At 45.9% G+C, this 18490-nt stretch overlaps 1 protein-coding gene across 7 annotated transcripts in view; it reads right to left on the reverse strand.

Annotated features, from left to right (window-relative positions):
- LOC135184285 (transcription initiation factor TFIID subunit 4-like) overlaps positions 1-18490 on the reverse strand; it is a 131118-nt gene that overhangs the window by 103727 nt on the left and 8901 nt on the right. For 5 of the 7 annotated variants that reach the window (XR_010305952.1, XM_064159881.1, XM_064159878.1 and 2 more), the window contains exons 3-7: positions 11744-11881; positions 10304-10531; positions 9362-9484; positions 8120-8209; positions 6232-6489 (exon numbers count right to left, since the gene is read on the reverse strand). Coding sequence is in view for 6 of the 7 variants with exons in the window: in XM_064159881.1 (XP_064015951.1) it covers positions 6232-6489; positions 8120-8209; positions 9362-9484; positions 10304-10531; positions 11744-11881 (837 nt within the window). In the remaining variant the exon portion in view is untranslated. The remainder of the gene's footprint in view (positions 1-6231; positions 6490-8119; positions 8210-9361; positions 9485-10303; positions 10532-11743; positions 11882-18490) is intronic. The other 2 variants (XM_064159880.1, XM_064159882.1) reach the window with 2 other exon arrangements.

An 18490-nucleotide genomic window follows, 5' to 3' on the forward strand; every position in this document is an offset into this window, starting at 1 on the left:
GTCAGAGGTAATTGACCCTGTGTTCAGGTTTATAAACATTCTGAAGCACTTTACATCAACTGAAGTCATTCAGACAGTTCCAATTCTGCTGCCTGCCTTCCCACAACACCAACACTGTTATTAGGTCCGCGTTTTGGCCTGCAGAGCATTGGCAGTGAAGAAGGCACTAGCAAGCTCATCTGAGAGATTGATTAACTGAAGCCAATCATTTTGTATTTCTCACAGACTAAAACTCCTTGCAATGAGTATCCCCCATCTCATGTTTTCTGTGCCAAATCCCAAATGATCAGCTCCTAAGCACCAGTTTACTAACCCAGACTGACAGAGAAGATGGAGAAGTGCATGTTTTAGTACACTGGGGTTATCAGAGACACCACTTCAGCCTCCAGAGAAGGGGAGATCTTACTGCTTGCTGCAGCCACCTAAGAGGAAAATGTAGAGAAGTTAGAGCCAAGCTCTTCAGAAGGGCTGAAGGATGTGATGCAATGGGCAGGAGCTGCAATGAGAAGTTTCAATTTAATGTAAGAGGGGAAAAATGTACCCTGGCAGTGGGCAAACAGTGGAAGAGGCTGTCCAGAGAGGCTGCATGATCTTATTCTGAAGATACACAAAAGATGACTGGCCAAGGCCCTGGGCACCAAGCTAACCTGTATGCAGGAGAATGGACTAGATGCCCCCAGAAGGCTGTTCCAACCTCTTGCCACTACATCTGTAGTCATGAGATCAACCATCTTACGAAAGTGCTGAGTCAAAAAAGGTAACAAGACAGAATATAAAAGTCTTCAGAGTTTACAGAGCCTGCTCCTCACTCCATCTCCACTACCAGAAAGGGAGTACCTTGCATTACTTCCCCCAGCACAGTCAGCACAAGAGCAGCAGAGTCACAGCAGAGGCACAGAGAACAGAGCAATTTCCAGGTGACTGAGCCATGGTCTGGATGTGATAATGAGCTTGGAAAACAGAAAAAGCATCAAGGAAAATTCTCAGCGAGACAGTGCTCAGCCAGCAAGTGCTGCCTTACACCAGCTCACTCCTCTTCAGATTTACCAGTCAGAAGCTGAAGAATGAGCTCCGAGGCTGCTGCGGTTTGCAGCTCTTCAAGGAACACACCGAAGCAGGGAGGTCAGGGCACTGCTTGCCCAGGTGCAAGAAGCGACAAGTTACCTCATTTTTTCCCTGTACAATAACACTTCTCTGCAAAATTAGACAGCATTCTTCTTTTCATATTTAATCTTCCCAATTCTCCCCTTAACCATCATCTTTCCACTCCACCAGTCACCTTTGCTTCCATTCACCTTTTATCTTCTCCAGACAAGCTTCTTCTCTCACATCCTGGATGCTCCAGACCACTACCATCTCCATGTCTGAAGCTGATTTGATGTTGCCAGCTGTGAAAGGGATGTTTACACAGAAGGTGCTTCTGCAGCAGCAGACTGATGGAGATGAAAAAAAGGTATTTACCAGCACTGGTAACAGCAGTGCTGACAGCTGCACAAAGCTTAGCTTCACTTCTAGATGAGAGTAAATGAAGGGTGCTCTGTGGTCCTCATCTCAAGCGAAAAGGCCATATCCTATCATGAGAGGTGTGAATCCTCTACTGTCTATGCTAGGGCAGGACAAAGAACAAATGCCAGATGTGAACACAGACCAACAATTACTACCTCAAATGACCAACAGACACAGACTAAGAAAGAACTCAGGCAAAGCACAGAAGATGTATCGGGGTATAAAGACTGATAACTTCTGTCCTCTTTCTCTTGCCTAACAGAAGAGAATAGACAAGAATGGAAGCTACCACCTATGAATCACTGAAAGGTAAACTGCTTTCAGACAATCGGATCAGAGCTCACTGCTGAAGTTTTTGAGGACAAGGATTTTGCAAGCCTGAGCAATCTGGATGTTCCTACAGCAATGCAGATGGGCAGAGCCCTGCTGATACACTGACAAGGGCTGCAAAATCAGCCTAACTCAGCTGACATAGATCACACTTGGCAACAAAGGCATCAGATCCAAACTCATAAGCACAGGATAAAGAAGCTTCTGCAAAGAATGGAAAACTAAAAATTAACTTGGAAAATACCTCCTTCACCAAACATTTTTCCTCTCAATTAAGTTCCAGAAGTATTGTAGAAGGAAGAGACAAGCCGCTGGTAACTGTACAAACCCAGAGTGGCTGTGGTCTGATATGACATTTATCTTCACCCATGAGTAAACACTTGCTCACTCACTTGTGGCTATGCCACTTGTGATTTATCAGTCTACTCACTCCTGAAGATAAATGTCATATCAAACCTCAGCCATCATGTAATCTGGCAGCACTAACTTACAACGTTCCTGCTTTTCTGGGCCTAGAATTCCTATTGCGCGCTGTTTACCGGGCTGTGATACCACCAGCTACCACCTTCCCAACGCTGCACCAAAACATGCAGAAGCAATTAGCATTTTTCCTCCCCTCAAAACCCAAACTTTTTGAAGACTCGGCACAGAAATTTTCATGTTCATGTAACAGCAATATTGCTCCACCGAGGGTATGTGTTCCAAGATCAAAGAAAGATAAACAGAGTCCAAAGCCACCGAGCCCTGTGTCTCACCTGCCCCTCAGCTGATTTCACAGGTCTTCCTACAGTATTTCACCTACTCTCATCTGGAATATTTCAATGATAGCTTTTTCACCACCCAAAAATCTGCTTTACTGCAAGAACATATCCTGCCTAATGGCGCTTTGCTTCATTCTATCCCGTTGTTCATATTTATGCTCTTAGACCACTCTAAATACATCATCGATATACTTTGGTGTTCAAACCCTCAAATGGCTTTTTGTGCTCCCCTTTAGCAGTGTTTGAGCAAGTGAGGTGTGTTCAGTTCTCTTTGGCTATCTTTTGTTACTGGATTCCAAACAGGACTCATTGCCAATACACTCCTTGAGTAAGGTACAGCTCACAGAATGAGCCTGCAAGTCATTTAAGCATGTACAAGCTACAATCACTCAAGAGCAGAAAACAGGCCAGAAAAGGCTTCAGGAGAGAATTCAGAAGCAAAGCAGAACAGCCCCACATAGCATAATGCCCATTCAGCTGCTGGATCTTGTTTCCAAATTCCCCTGCTGTCCCTCCAACCACTGTGACAGTCCTTGGAAAAGGCTTAACAAATGTTTTAACAAATCTGCTTCTAGCAGGACCTAAAAAGAGGGCAAACCCCCTCCTCTGGACACTCTCTAGAGTTTATTGCAGCAACAAGGCTCCAGATGTACTTCTCTGCATCCTTCCTAATCCCAGACTTGCACAAATCCATCTTAATTAAGATGGATGACTTTGGATTTCTTACAGTTTCTTTATGATTACCATTAATGACTGGCTTGAACCTGCAGGAGTTCCTTCCCCTTACAATGCAGGCAAACACAATGAAGTGCTAATCAATCTCCATTGCTCATCAGCCTGCTGACAAGCTTGATCCATTTCAGAGAGAACGTCTCTTGCTCAGAGAAACTCTACCTGCAGTGACATCCAGAGGAGGTGAGGCAATGTCTGCATAGTTAAGGCTGTGTAGAGCTCCTGCACCCTAAGAACGCCAAATTAGACAAGCTTTGGCCCTTGCACTTACAACAATTCAACAAGTTGATTGCAGCCTTATCTCATTAGTGTCTCATCAACAAAATGTTAGCCCGAGATGATCTGCCATTTCCCTAGAGTCACCAGGACTAACAGCACTGCCTGGCCCTTTGGAGCACAGCATTTTTACAGGTTTGGTAGAGGACTCCAGTACTCCACACAGCAGAAGAACAAAGCAGTCTCCTACTGCAGCTTCATGAACACCACACATTAGTGCTGAAGCCTCCTTCGCACAACCTGCAAGCCATCTTGACCAGTATGCACAGAGTCCCCATGTTGCCAGACACCTCAGTGTAAATGCAGGAAGCATCCCCAGAGCTGCTCTCTGTGTAAAACAGAGAAGACAAACGGCAGAGCTAACAGATTCCCCACATTTCAACAGAAACTCGAGTGCTGCAGACTAGCTGGTATGAAGGGATCTGTATTCCAACACAGCCTTGCCCTTCTGCAGCTGGACTGTTTGTAAAGCCAGCTGGAACTCTCTCCAGTGAGCTTCAGGCTTGGAAAATCTGGAGCTCAGCCAGCTTCCTCCATCAGTGCTGGCCACCCTCAGGCAAGCCAGCTGGAATCTTCCTCTCCTGGACAAGTCCTAGGCAAGATGGCCAGCAGCTCTTTGCTGTGCGCTGATTTTGGGGAACACTAAGATGTGTGAGGAGTGTGATCACTGTCACCACAAAGAAGTCAATACCCAGGAACTAGACTGACATGGAGATGCTGCTGGGCTGCCTGCTTGGCATCCAAGTTGATAGTTGGTGTGGTACAGAAGATTTTTTCATCCTGCTCTGTGATGCTGCTTTTGTCTATACAGAGCTAATGTGAGCACCATTAAGAAGTGTTTGGTTCCAGTTACTAACCCCTGATAAACTGAAAGCAAATCCAAGAAGCTAGCTGTGCAATGAAGCTGAGCAAGGCTGATTCTTGAGGTATTCATCCTCCCTGACTTTTCTAGAAAGGAGCAGTATGGAGCACAGTTTGGCTCTGTGCAGTCTGCTGAAAACACAGCAGTCATTTCACACACCCACCGAGATGAAAATTCAGTCCTTGACCTACAACTCCTTACAGACAGAAAACCAACTTCTTTTGCCCACCAGATCAGTCTCCACAATACACTGCCTGAGCAGCTTTCTGCTCCCTCACACTACACAGGTATGCTGAACGAAACGACAGGACAACTCTTCACATCCTTAATCTCTCCTCATGACTGCCTGCTCCCAGTATGCATTGACATCTGAGAGACAGATGTCTCTCATTGCTTTGGCTTGATGCCATCCAGAGAGAATTCCATCAGAACTGTAATCAGAGGAGCAGGAATTCCTGTGAAGTTACTGGCACGTTCTGCTCTGCATCGGTGTTCCTCCAAGGGTGGGGTGCAGCCTGCAGCATTTCAAGCATGCCGAAGGCGCTTGGAAATGCCACATTACCCAGCGCTGGCTTAGTCCCAAGGTTGGGGCATGAGGTAGGCCCAAAGTGCCCAAGAACAAAGATGCATACTTGAAAGGAGCCCATCAGCTGCTGTCAGAAATTTGCTTTCCCCAGGACAGGGAGCAAGTTCCACACCTACTGTCTGTAAGTACAACCCGCTCCTGCTCCCCTACCTTGAAGAGCCAAAGCGACTGCCAACTCAGTCTTTCAAAGCATGACCAAATGAAAAAGACATCACAGGACGTGATTAGACTCTTCTAATTAATGCAGCAGTCCAGAACCCACCTCAGGAAAAGACTGCAAGTGGCTGAACACTAAGCAGCCAAGCTAAGGTGCAGCACACCCGTGTCTGCTGTGTACTCCCAAAGCCAGTCAGAAGCCTTGGCATCTATGATGTCCTCACACAGAAACACTGTGCACACTAAAAGATGGTGCAAATATATTCATTCCATTTCAGAATCAGGCACTCAGCTGCTAAAAAGGTTCAAGAAACATGGCTCAGACACTTCCAGCCTGTGCACTGCTACTTCTACCCAAGTCCTTCAGTCACACAGACACAGAAACTCTTATATCTTGGCCTGAGGTATGACAATGCTTGGATAAACTCAAAGCCTCATAAAGGTCCTGAGCATATTTTAATTACAACTGTAAGCACATGTGCAAAAGCCCATAGAACAGTGGGATAAACTGACCACCCTCTCAGTGAGTAGGTGGCTGCAGAGTTGCCTTACTGAGAGTGCCTCTGAAATGGATGAGTTTCTGCCCAGAAGCCCCCCGAACAAGGCCACACTGCAGTACCCAACAAAGCATGGAACTATATCCACACAGAACATGCCGCTACCGTGCCACGTGCAGAAGAGCTTACAATGAGAGAGGAGTTAACTTTGATGCAGACTAAACTAAGCAAGGCAGCATACCTTGCCTGTAAGTCTGACAAACTTTTTGGTCTGCATTTGTAATTAACTCCAGTTGCATTGTGCCCACCTCCCAGCCACTGTACTCCAGACAGAAAGGCCAAGAGCAGGCTCTCCTAACTGCTACTGCTGCTATCTCAAGTAATGGTTGAGCACACGTGTGAATTGCCATGAGGTACTACTGGGTATCACACAACAAGATACAAGCAAACAAACAAGCTGCAATAAACCCAACACTGAAAGCTGCTCTTCAGTTTGTTAGTTCTCTTGCACACTGCAGTACCTACCAGTTGAGAACTCTGATTTGACTGTACCACCTTAACCTGAGGAGGCTGCACTGTATTTGATACAGAGACTGTGCAAATGTTGTTTGGTTGCCTTATTCCTATTGTCTGCGTGGTGACAACAGAGGAAATGCTTCCAGAGGCAGATTGAGGTATAACTTGAGAGAGCTTGGTTTGCTGAAGCGACTGCTGAGACGGCTGTCCTTGCAGAACTGAGTGCTGACTGTTCAGCAGAGATTGTCTCAATGCAGGTAGGCTTTTCTAAAAACAAAGCAAAGGTTGGGAGATAGCAGATTTAGCAGGACATCAAAAAGTACTTTGCAATTCGTAGTAAACAATTAGAAGAATGCAGCTTCTTCCTCGTGTTACCATCTGCCTACTTGTCAAAATAAACTGGTTGGATGCATTTTCTAAGTGGGAAAGCTCAGTTTACGTTTTCAATAAGCCTTCAGATGGAATTTAGCAACTCTGAAGATTCTCATGTGCCAGAGTTCCAGGGCAGCAGTACAATGTAGCACTCCCCTCAAGACTATCTAGAATTTGTAGCTTAGGTCCTTGGAAGGACAAAACATGGAAGCAGAAACAGCAGAGCAGTAGGCATATCCTATTCCCATCACACGCTAGAAGTGAGCTGCACCAATTACTTCTCCTGACATGCCTCCAGTACCTAGAACATGATGATTTAACTGCTGATGCCCTACAGCAGGAGCTGTTTACTGCATTATTACTGATCTGATGTATTCTGACTGGATTAGAAAAGCATACTATTGGATGCTTCGTGTTCAGACCAGTTCAACCAAAGCAGATAGTTCTAGAAGGCTACACTCTACCTTTACCAATAAACTATTCACATGGCAGTGGGGTGCTTTTGAAGTGCTCCCCCCAGGCACCTGTAGAATGCAAGTGTTCAGCCCAAGCTATAGTTCTTTCTAAACTTCTAGTATTTACTTAAAAACTTTAATGCCTGGTTCCAAGTACAGGCTTCAAAGAAAGAAACAAGTTAAAACTCATTAAGAAATGACTGTAGTATAAAAGCAGGAGAAGGCAGGAGTAAGGGTTAATAACCTGGATAAAACAGGAGGAGAGAGTTCTGTAGAAAAGCTAAAAGGAAAGAAGGAAGAGGAAATCTGCCCTAAAGTGAGAGGGTTTGGATCTGAACAGAAATGCTTTTAAAGTTACAGCTGAGATTTTGTTAGGGCATAACCAAACACACACTGCCTGCTCTGAAGAACCTGCCACATAGAAGCTATTGTAGCTAACTGACTGCAAGTTAAATTTACCTCCACGTATATCGACTTGGGACCAACCATCGATCCTCTTGGCACTACAATTTCTGTTCTCGGTTAGCTGCAGACTCCAAGCAGGATCAGCTCAACAATTACTGCCACAGCATTATCTAGCTTAGTTTTCCACACTCGCTGGAAGTTAGCAATGACTCACATGGGGATCACAAAAAGAGCACTGGAAAAGCTTATCCAGGTACTTGAAGCACTGTAGAAACAATTTGTGGCACACTCCAGATCAGCTCTGGGCATCAAGTAAGTTGCTTCTTTGAAACCTAAAGTGAGGCCCCAAACACACAAGGTCTCCCTGCCACAGGACCCCCCATTTCTTACCATTCACTCAGCCTGTCAGGAGCACTCAGCTGCTGCACACAGCCACAGCTCCCAGCCCCAGAAGCAGCCAGCAGCACTTGGCTGGCCTGACAGGGATGGGGCCTGCATGGCACCTACAGGCAAGAAGATTTTGGCAGAAAGTGACAGCAGGAAATAAAAACTGAGTAGTCCTGCTCTAGACAGGGGGAGCTAACTCCATTTTTCAAGTACACTGTAAGAGGTCATGTATTGACATTTGCATTGCTATAAAGGTGTCAGAACAGTGCCCACGTTACCTTGAGGAAGGGTACAAGATATGGCTGAGGAGATGATTTCAGTTCAGATTGAAGGCGGCCTGTAAATTCTTCTGGATCAATCTTTGCATCCTTCAGGGGTAAGAAAAAGAGAGCATCAACAACTCAGTTCAGCTGCTGGTTGGTTTGTTTTTCCCAGATGATATCCACCTGTGCATCTCTAGCCAAAAAGGCTCCCCTAGCAAGAAGGGCATGGAAAGCTCAAGCCCCTCTCAGCTCCTCCATAGAAGAGTCCTATCAAAAGCTGCTCTGTACACCTCACGTGCTGCCCAAGCCAGGGACTTCCCCTGGGGCTGCACAGCGTAGGACACAGTGAGATCCCTCCAACTCAAGCCTTTTTGGGGATTCCATTCCCTTGCTGACATTTGTCAGGGAAACAGCTAAGCTCTTCTCTTTCCTGGCTTTGCTTGCCCGCTTGCTTTCACTTGCTGCTATGGCAGCAGCAGTGTCTGAAGTACCTTCTCATCAAGGTGGTGCTGCTCATCCCTGCTACAACGGGTTGGAATGTTTCCTGGAGTTCAGTGCTACCTGGCCTCTACAACCTGCTACAGGGAAAGGCCTGCCCCAAGCTCTCAGATGGCAGGGTCAGGCTCTCCCAGAGCAGTCACATTCTTTTGGGGGTTCAGCCCATGGAGAGCTGCAGCCTCAGTCAAGCCCCGGATTTGGGCTTTGAGCCACTGACTTTAAGAAGAGAGAAGAAAGAGTCAAGTGAGAAGCCAATGAACTGACAATCTGGAAAATGGCTTTCTCCTCCAGCTGGACCCTTCACACTCAATCCCCAGTCAGACTGACATACTGAATTTCCTCTTTCTTAGCACCTCTGGTATTGGGACACTGGAGCTGGGTGCCATGGGCCGAGCCTGGAACGGGCTGCAGTCTTAACAGACAAACAGACACAGCAGAAGTGCAGGTACAGAAAAATGGGATTCTTCATAACCTCAGCACACATTCACTGAAACATCTCTTGCACTGCGAGCTGCAGCAGACTTTTTCCAAGCCCAAGGACTCTGTCTAGCTGAAAAAACTTTGCCTCCTGAAATTCACTTGCAGTTAAGGCTCCGTGGAGGGGCATCTGCAGAACTGAGTGGACTGTTTGCATTTTAATGTAGCCCAATTCCTTTCATTTTCATTACAGCTCAGAGCTGTTTAGACCAAAGTTTTCATCATACACAAAAGCCAAGCTTAACAGACAGCTCTCAAAAGGGAAGGTAACTCAATATTTACCAACAAATCTTGAACCAGAGCTTTCACATTGCGGGAGGTTTCTGGAGACGGTGAATTATGAGAAGCAAGTTTTATAAGGGTAGCTAAAAAGTTTTTACATTTTTTCACATTCTCTTGCATTTCCTGCAAAAGCCAAAAGAAAACAAATCTCAGATCCACACCATTTTCCCATCAAGATCCATCACTGTAAATGAGGAAAATGATGCAACTGCTCTTGTTTAAAAGGCATCTGCAGCTCTACTGCTGCTAATTACCTAATGTGTGCTTGACTTCCTTCTGTAACTGAGCATCACACCTCAAGAACAATAACCCCCCAAAATCTCTCCACTATTTTACAATCTGCACTCAATTTAAAGATAGTCTCTGAGGAGAGAAGTAACAGGAGTTTCTCAGAGCTGCGTTCTCCTCTCGGCAGCAGGACACACAACGCACGAAGCTCTTCCAGCTGTTCTAATTGCCGCGGTTACTGACGGTTTGGGGTTGTACAAGGTGGCTGCAGTAGTAAAAGCCAACCGAAAAGGAGTATCTTCAGGAATCTTCCCATCTAATGTTTTCTCTATCAGCAGAAAGGCAGATTTTTTTCCCCCAAGCCATTACTTTTTTGTGGGGTGATGACTGCAAGACACAGAAACATCACCCTTCGGTGTAACTGCAGTTTTGAGACTCAGCAGCATGATGAGAAGCAAGTCTGAAGACCTGATTACTCTGCCTACAGAAACAGACTAGTTCTGCCCCGACACAATGGTGCAGCAGGATGGGGGAAGCTGACCATAAATGTCCTTCCCTCCCACAATCTCTAGTTGAAATAAGAGGAAGGGCTTCTCGCTCACAAAGAATTTGGAAGAGTGCTTCTATGAAGAGAAAGTTCTTCCTGCTCCTGAAGAGACCTGAGAAGCTCCCAAAGCACCAAGAAAAGCCAGAATCCAGTGTTTGAAAGCTCACCTGTGACACAACTGTAGTTCCAGGTACAGGAGAGCTTGGTATGACCTGTGGCTGTGCCGGTACTTGTGCTGCTGTATGAGGTGGAAGTGGCAGCCGAGGCTGACCCTGGGTCTGTGCTGAAGCTTGAGTCTGCCCACCAGTAATCACTGCAGGTTGCTGAGGAGCTGATGTTCCACTTGCTACTGTTGTCTTAAATACATTTTGAGCACTCGTTGTAGCTACTGATACCTATCAATATTTTACATTTAAAACCAGGTAATGATCTCATTTTAATTCTTTTACTCAATCAAAGTTCTTGAAAGCCTGACAAGACTTCCTTTCAAACACACCCTCAGTGACAAATAAAGCCACTGACTGCTTACTTAGTGCAATCCTCATTTCACTACCCTGGGCCAAACAGTGAAAGTCCTCATCTGAAGTTCTTTTTGTTACATAAACAGAAGTGCCACTGGAAATGAGTTCCATTTACCAGCCCTTCCAGATCATGATGATGATGTAACTTCTGCAACTCAGCTTTCTGTAGGACTGGCAGTTACAGGTCAATTCCCAATCATCTGTGGCCATCTCACCAGGTTTACAGCTTCCTCTGCCACAGTTACCATGACAGCTTGGACCCAGAGGACAGGCAGGCATTAACGCAGCTCCCCAACCTGATCTGAGCCCAGCAGCAGCAAGCATGCCCAGACGTAGCTGAGCCACCCTCCAAGACCACATTGCACACTCCTCAATCTTGGAAAGCTGGAAAACTCAGGCTGCATATCGCCACTGCCACACACACCTCCCCTGGACAGTTAGCTCTCACACTATCTGACCTAATATGTTACACTTCCAAGTGCCAGGAAGCCTCAGCCAGCCACACCAACCGGCACTGCGGGAGCTAGAGAGCTCAGCCAGGCAGCACAACGTGCAGAGAAGCTACCAGGACCTCCCAAATCCAACCTGGCAGCAGAGCTTTGCTCTATCTTGGGCATAGACGCAAGTTGACCCAGGCACCTGCCCTGCAACACCACAGGTGATGCCATGGATCCTGCAGCACTTGTGCCCCCTCAGCAGGTGCCGCAGCTCTCAAGGGACAAATGTCGTGCAGCACAGCCACCACTCAACAGCATTTATGCGGCCTGCTGATTTCTAGGTTGGTTTTGTGCTGCTGGGCAGAGGTTTTTCTGTTGTTTCATTTGGGAGGGGTTTTGTTTGTTTAGCTGACTGCTGTTTTCATTTTAAACAAAACTACAACCTGAACCTCTACCACTCCAGTTTTTTAGAGGAGAGAAGGAGCTCTAGGCTAACACTCAGCACCTCCATACCGGTACTAATTCTGGGGTTAGGTCTGCAACAAGAGCAAACACATGAACATTAACATTCACTTTCTAACCAGCACGTGATTACAACACACACCCTTCTCTTCACCTAGCTTTTGCTCTTGGTGTGCTCACTACTCACTGTGGTATGTGCAAGAATAGAGGCTCCTGGCAGGGTGGCAGCAGACGTAGCACTGACAGGGGCAGCAGTTGACTGAACAACTTTGGCTTGCACAGGGAGTCCCAGGCGGACAGCAGAGGTGGCTACAGAAGTTGGCTGCTAAGAAAGGAAAAAGAAGTATTTAAATTTCTTTCCTCCTTAGTAACTTGATCTCCAAGGATTTTTAACAACAGTGACTACACAAATAATTATTGTTAGTGCTGAAAGACGTCCACAGAGTGGCATGTTCTTAAAAACAGTCACATACAATGCAGACATGGCTTCATGTTCAATGGTCAGTTGACAGCTTTTCCCCTACAAGCTATTTCTCATACAGCTGTGTGGACAAGGTTATTAAAAAGCAGGATGTGACCTGCAAAAAAACCAACAGGACATTGATTTCTTAGTTCAGCTGTAATATTTACATGTCAGAGTTCATCAATACTAAGCTTAAGGACAGTAGATTTAGGCTGGACATTAGGAAGAAATTCTTTACAGTGAGAGTGAGCAGACACTGGCACAGGCTGCCCAGGGAGGCTATGGCTGCTCCCTCCCTGGAGGTGTTCAAGGCCAGGCTGGATGAGGCCTTGAGCAACCTGTTCTAGTGGGAGGTGTCCCTGGCCATGGCAGGGTGGGTGGAACTGGATGAGCTTGAAGGTCCCTTCCAACACAACCCAACCCATTTTGTGTCTCCATAAATATCTGAGTTTACAATTACCAGTACCACACATTCAACCTTTCAACATTTACTGGTTCATTCTCCTGCCTTCTTTTTTAAAGAAAATTAATCTGGAAAAAAAAAAAAAGAGAGACTAGAAAAATACTTTCAAGGTAATTCCAGATTAAATTGTACAGAAACTAACTTGCAGAGAAATGAAGTCTAAGCATTTGGAGGATCCTTGTCATAGACTGCACACCCTGTAACCAGACAGCAACTGGAATGCTAAGCGCAGACCAAAGAACCCAACTGGCTTGCAGCCTTTCACTCTAAATGTGTCACATGCAGCAAACAGTGGAGTTGGGGTTTGTAATTTAGGAGATTGAATCTCTTACCACCATAAAAAGGACACAATTTAGGGATACAAAATGTCTCCAGGGAAGCTGGTTTTTGTCAATTCTACAGGAATGTAAACACCATTACAGAAGAAATAAATCAGCCAGTAGGGCAATTATGATAAAAGAGAGCCATTCATTACCAAAAGTGGAGGCCCCACTGGTCTCTTAGAACTTGTATTTATTAAGCTCTGCCTTCAAAGACAAACCAAGAAAAGACAGGTTTTCTGAGCAGATGGAGTAACAAATTATGGACAACATTGTCTGCTCACAAGGTGAAACTAACTTCCCTGAGTTTACATTTTAATTTAGATACCTCTGTAATTAAAGTTTTTATAAAGAAAGCCTGATTTTAGATTCTTGCACTACTAGACCTACATAAAATACTCTTTCAAAAGACCCTCCAGCATCCTTCAGAAATCTGCAAGAGCAGCAGAGGGCCAGGCAGGCATTCAAAGCCCCAAGCACTCCTCATCCACTGGATATCAACCTGCTGCACTTGGGGAGAAGAAAAGAAAGCCACAAAACTCTACCTGACTTCTGAGCAAAACCTTTGTTTTCTTTGGATAGCTTTCAAGATTTTGTAAGTCTTGGCTAAGGATGTCTTCCACACCGAGACAGCCTGGAGGCAGTGCACAGCAGCATCAGCAGTAAGCAGGATTGCCTGGGTTCTTTGGAAGAAGGCTCGTGCAAGCTTTGCCTGTTTCTAAACATCAGGCCTTTTTCCCTCCACTCTAATCATTTCCTTCAATTCCCTTCCAACACTGGTTGAATGAAAACATGCTTCCCTGATCAATGCTTGCACTTTAAACCATTCAAACTGCCTTCTTCATTTGTTCATCGCCAGGGTTTCCATGCTACAAACACAGCATGCCTGCAACCTCTGCCCTTTCTTGGCAGGAAGTGCTTCCAGGGGGGAGGATTTCCAAAGGCAGTGGATAGCCAGGCAGATTTAGTCACAGAATGGTGGGGGTCGGAAGGGACCTCTGGAAATCATCCAGTTCAATCCCTCTGCCAAGGCAGGGTCCCCTAGAGATGGTGGCACAGCAACACATCCAGGAGGGTTATGAATGTCTCTGGACAGCCTGCTCCAGGGCTCCAGCTCCCTCACAGTGAACTTCTGGCAGCTACTTGGTTCCAAGGAAGATCTGCAGCCAGATATCCACAAATACATTACTCACACCGAGCCAGAGAGGTTTTCTCAGCTAATAATTGCCCATAAGTCATGATAAAATCATACTTGAAAACAAAACTTAATAGAATTAAAATATCAAATTCAATCATCAGGAGTCTATTCTCCAACTAAGTGTGTAATGCACTGTGCCAGGCCACAGGAGCAAGCTGTGTGATCTGAAGGCTAAATTCACCCAGGGGTTTAAAATTCAATAGTGACAAAAGAGTCTTTAACACTAAATGGCAGTGAAAGCTGTTGGTGTGTTAGGAACGGAGGCAAAGCCTGACCACCAAACAACTGCAAAGAGAACAGCAAGAGATTATCAACCTGGCTCCTAAACTCATAGACATTAAAAGGGCAGAAATCAAGTGAGTGGATGGGAAACATAACAAGGAACTGGCCTAGAGAAATTCTTAAGTGTCGTGGAAAAGATCTTTGAATGAGAGCTCCAAGTTTCCAAAAGACACTGCAAGGGCTGCCAGTGCAAACACCTGAAGGAGAACTGTTAAAAGCTATTCAGAATTAAATGTCTGAGATTTCTAGGCAAGGAAAGCTGGGAGCAGATCTCACGAGGAAACCTATCAAAAAGACAACAAAAGTCATCAACATTATGTAAGAAATCATGACCCCCACGGGCCAAGCTCCTGCTAGAACTAACAAAAGGAATTTACAATGCTCTTTAAAGGCAAACTGCTAAGGTTTGGTATGATGCTATCAAAGCCCAAAACCACCAAGGGAGGCTCAGCAGGAAACATATTTTCAAACATACTGTTTATAATCAGACACATTTTTACATTTCCTAAATACATGAAAGCAACCTGGAAGGGGCTTTTGTCCTGCACTCAGGCGTTAACAGGGAAGGAACTACCACAGGAATGACCTGGGATGTAATCTAGGGACACTTGAGAAGGCTTCAGATGACCTTTTGTACCCAGGCTGGAGCTGCCTCTGTCCACACCAAGAGATCAGGAGTTGGGAGTGGAGTGTGGCACAGTGCTGCAGTGGAAATAAGGACTTCAGACTGGATCTGACTCACATCTGGCCAGCATGAAGGGTGAATGTCCCAGGGTTTATCCTGCCTGCACAAGTCATGCAGATAACTTCATGGTGACTCCAGTTCCAGGGTGCAACAAGTCACTGCCATCCAGTCAGGGCATTTGACAGTTGTTCAGGGAAGAAGTCAGTGTGCAATGATGCTGCAAAGCCACTCCCTGAGCAACTTCCTCACGCAGACCTTCTCCCCACAGCTCTGGACACACGAGGCAAAGCTTGAGGCATGGACAGAAGTCACTGCATTGACACCTGCTGTGTGCAAAGAGGCTGCCTCTGCCCTGGAAGGAAAAGCAGCCAGCTGAAAGTGGGGAGAACAGGCCAAAGGAACCAGGGACAATTTGTGACTGCCAAGGTGACCACACCACTTTCAGGGACTGCACTGAGCATTCACAGCTGTATGAAATCAAGCCAGAGGGCAGCACACTGATGTAAGTCCTGGGCAGCAGCTTTGTGCTTTACTTGTCTTTTGCACTATTGTAGCACTGATGGAGACTTAGATACCAGCAGCATCACCTCCTGATGGACACTCAGGTACCAGCCACCTCCTGTTAGGTTACAACACTCTCCACTACCAAACTCTGCCTCTTCAAGTACTGCCAAAATTCAGAAGAGTTCATGGAAAAACTTATCTGCCTCCTGCCTGCCTCTCAGTTCTCTTGGCTATGGTTCATCTGGAACATGCACTTCAGCACCAGATGCAGAGCAATTTGTACCTCAAGGATGTGATGTTTTTCTCTCTGGTAAAAATACAGCCCAGCTGGGCAGAGGTACCAGTCCTGTGCAGTCCTGACATCTGCACACAACTACAGAAAATGACCACAAGCAGAATCTCCAAGAACTCAACCAACAGGGGCAGAACCTTCACTGTCACCACAGAATCACTGGAGCCAAGTATCAGAGCTCAAAGCAGGGAGACACTGCTGTGTCCCTCATATTTGTGATGGGATTTACAAACTAGAAGAACAACAGGAGAGGAAGGCACAGGACTGGGAGCAATTAGACAAGACAGGCAGAAAAGCTCAGGGCCACCAAAGAAAATCTTCATAAAGCAGAGGCTCCAAGTCCAAAAGCTCTACCTCTGAGGTCTCAGCATCCTGTTGGTGTAAGCCAATACCTACCAAATCCATTATCAAAGCACCTTCTCACTCCCTGGTGAAGTGGCTGCTCCATCTATAATCACTAGGATTCACCCAAAGAATCTGGTGGATAAAAGAAGCTGAATGTTGGTGCTACAATGAGATTCTGCTCCTGCCTCAACTGCTCAGTGCTTGTGCTGCATGCTAATACAGATGATCTATCGTAACCAATGCTCTTACACCATGTGCCTGCCCAGGAGGAGATGTGGCCTGTGACCAGCAGTGGTCACAGCTGCAACTGCAGACAATGAAGTCAGACTGACCACAATAAAAATAAGCAGTATTTTTAATTTCACATGTAAAGCAGAGACAAGGAGGCTCTGTCCTCTAGGTCTAAAAGGGGACTACTAATGCCCTTGACTGCACGGCTGAAGAAGCTGGTGTAGGGAGAAGCTTCACAAAACAGCTGTCTGGTTATTAATTCCCACTTCAGAAAGGGGGCTTACAGAGAGTGTGCAGTGAATAAGCCTGAAGCAAGTCGCTGAGTGGTGGAGACAAATATTCCCTAACTCTTCATTAATTAAGGCTGTCCAGCCTAGACACTGTAGAAATTAACAGTAAGAGTAGTAGTATGTGGGTATGCAGCACAACGTGTATGGGAGCCACTATTTGATTGGACAGGAAGCTTCTTTACAGCATTCCCGATCTTTGCATGCTTCACTTCAGAGTCTGACCAATGCTAGAGTATTTCCTAAGACATTTCAAAAGAGATGTTAAGGTCATGAAACTGGAATGTGGAAGGAGTGAGAACTCATTATCTGCTCATTCAGAGAAGAGTCACTCACCCTCAAAGAAAGGAAGCAAAATGGTTTTGTGGTTAAAACAGACTTCAGAACGCCTATTTTTTACTTTCTCTGACCTCCTAAGCTATCTGCTAAGCCAACACAGATGTCTTCTCCACCTTACTGCACAATGAGACCAAAAGAGATCACAGAACCCTATAATGCTTGACTTTGGAAGGGACCTCAGAGCTCATCTGCTCCAACCGCTCCACCACAGCCAGGGACACCTCTCAACTAGACTCAGCTGCTCAAGGCCTCATCCAGCCTGGCCTTGAACACCTCCAGGAAGGATGTAGCCACAGCATCCCTGGGCAGCACGTCCCAGAGTCTCACCACCCTCACACTGAAGAACTTCTTCTTCAGCTCCAGTCTAACCCTGCTCCCTCTCAGCTTCAAACCATTCCCCCTTGCCCTGTCTCTAGACATGCTCATGAACAGTCCCTCTGCAGCCTTCCTGCAGGGTCCCTTCAGGTACTGGCAGGCAGCTATAAGGTGCCCCTGGAGTCTTCTCTTCCCTGTGCTGAACACCCCCAGCTCCCTCAGCCTAGCAGAGACCAGCTCCATTGACAGTAATGGTGATGTGCCTCAGACAACAACAAAGTTCTATCCATCTGCTTAAAATTTCTGCAAAAAGTAAACCAAACATGTTTCAGAAAAGCAGAAAGGGTCTGAAAAACAGGAAAGAGAAAAAAAACACAAAGAGAAAAAAGTTACCAAAAATAAAAGGCAACACAAGCCACCCACAAGCACAGCATAGTACCAGAACTATCTCAGATTTGAAAGGCTCTGCTTCAGCAAGGACAGCAGCCAAGTTTAGAGCTGCTCTCCACATCACGTGAGGTGGCAAAGACTAAACTGTTATTGCCTGCATCAAACATATTTCATAGGAGGCATTTCCAGAGTAGAGGACTCAGCATTTTGCACAAGTTCAGATGACAGTTGTTGGGCTATTTCCATTTCAAAAAATATGCTGAAGTGAAGCCTAAGAGAATTGTAGCATCACAGAATGTTAAGGGCTGGAACTGACCCCTGCAGACTGACTCCAAAGGGAGTATCAAAACAGAACACAAATCAGTTAAGTTTCTATCATGAATCTGGAATTCTGAAAAGCAAGAAAAAATAAATCTGGGAAAGAATTCTCACTTTCTTCAAAATACCTATGCATATACTGACTGAACTAGTGCAATGACAACAAACCCCAAGGGACTGGGAATCCAATCTAGAGCAGAAGAATAGTTAAGAAGCTCATTTACATGACTAATGGCTTTAAGTGGGCAGATTTAGACTGGAGATCAGGAAGAAATTCTTTCCAAAGAGGGTGGGCAGACAGTAGCACAGGCTGCCCAGGGAGGGTGGGGATGCTCCCTCGCTGGAGGTTTTCGAGGCCAGGCTGAATGAGGCCTTGAGCAACCTGGGTTGGTGGGAAGTGTCCCTGCCCATGAGGGGGTTGGAACTGGATGATCTTTAAGGTCCCTTCCAACCCAAACCATTCTATGACTACGAACCTATGATTAATATTCAGATTAAACTG

This window comes from Pogoniulus pusillus, chromosome 20, assembly GCF_015220805.1.
Source record: "Pogoniulus pusillus isolate bPogPus1 chromosome 20, bPogPus1.pri, whole genome shotgun sequence".
NCBI classification, from domain to species: Eukaryota; Metazoa; Chordata; class Aves; order Piciformes; family Lybiidae; genus Pogoniulus; species Pogoniulus pusillus.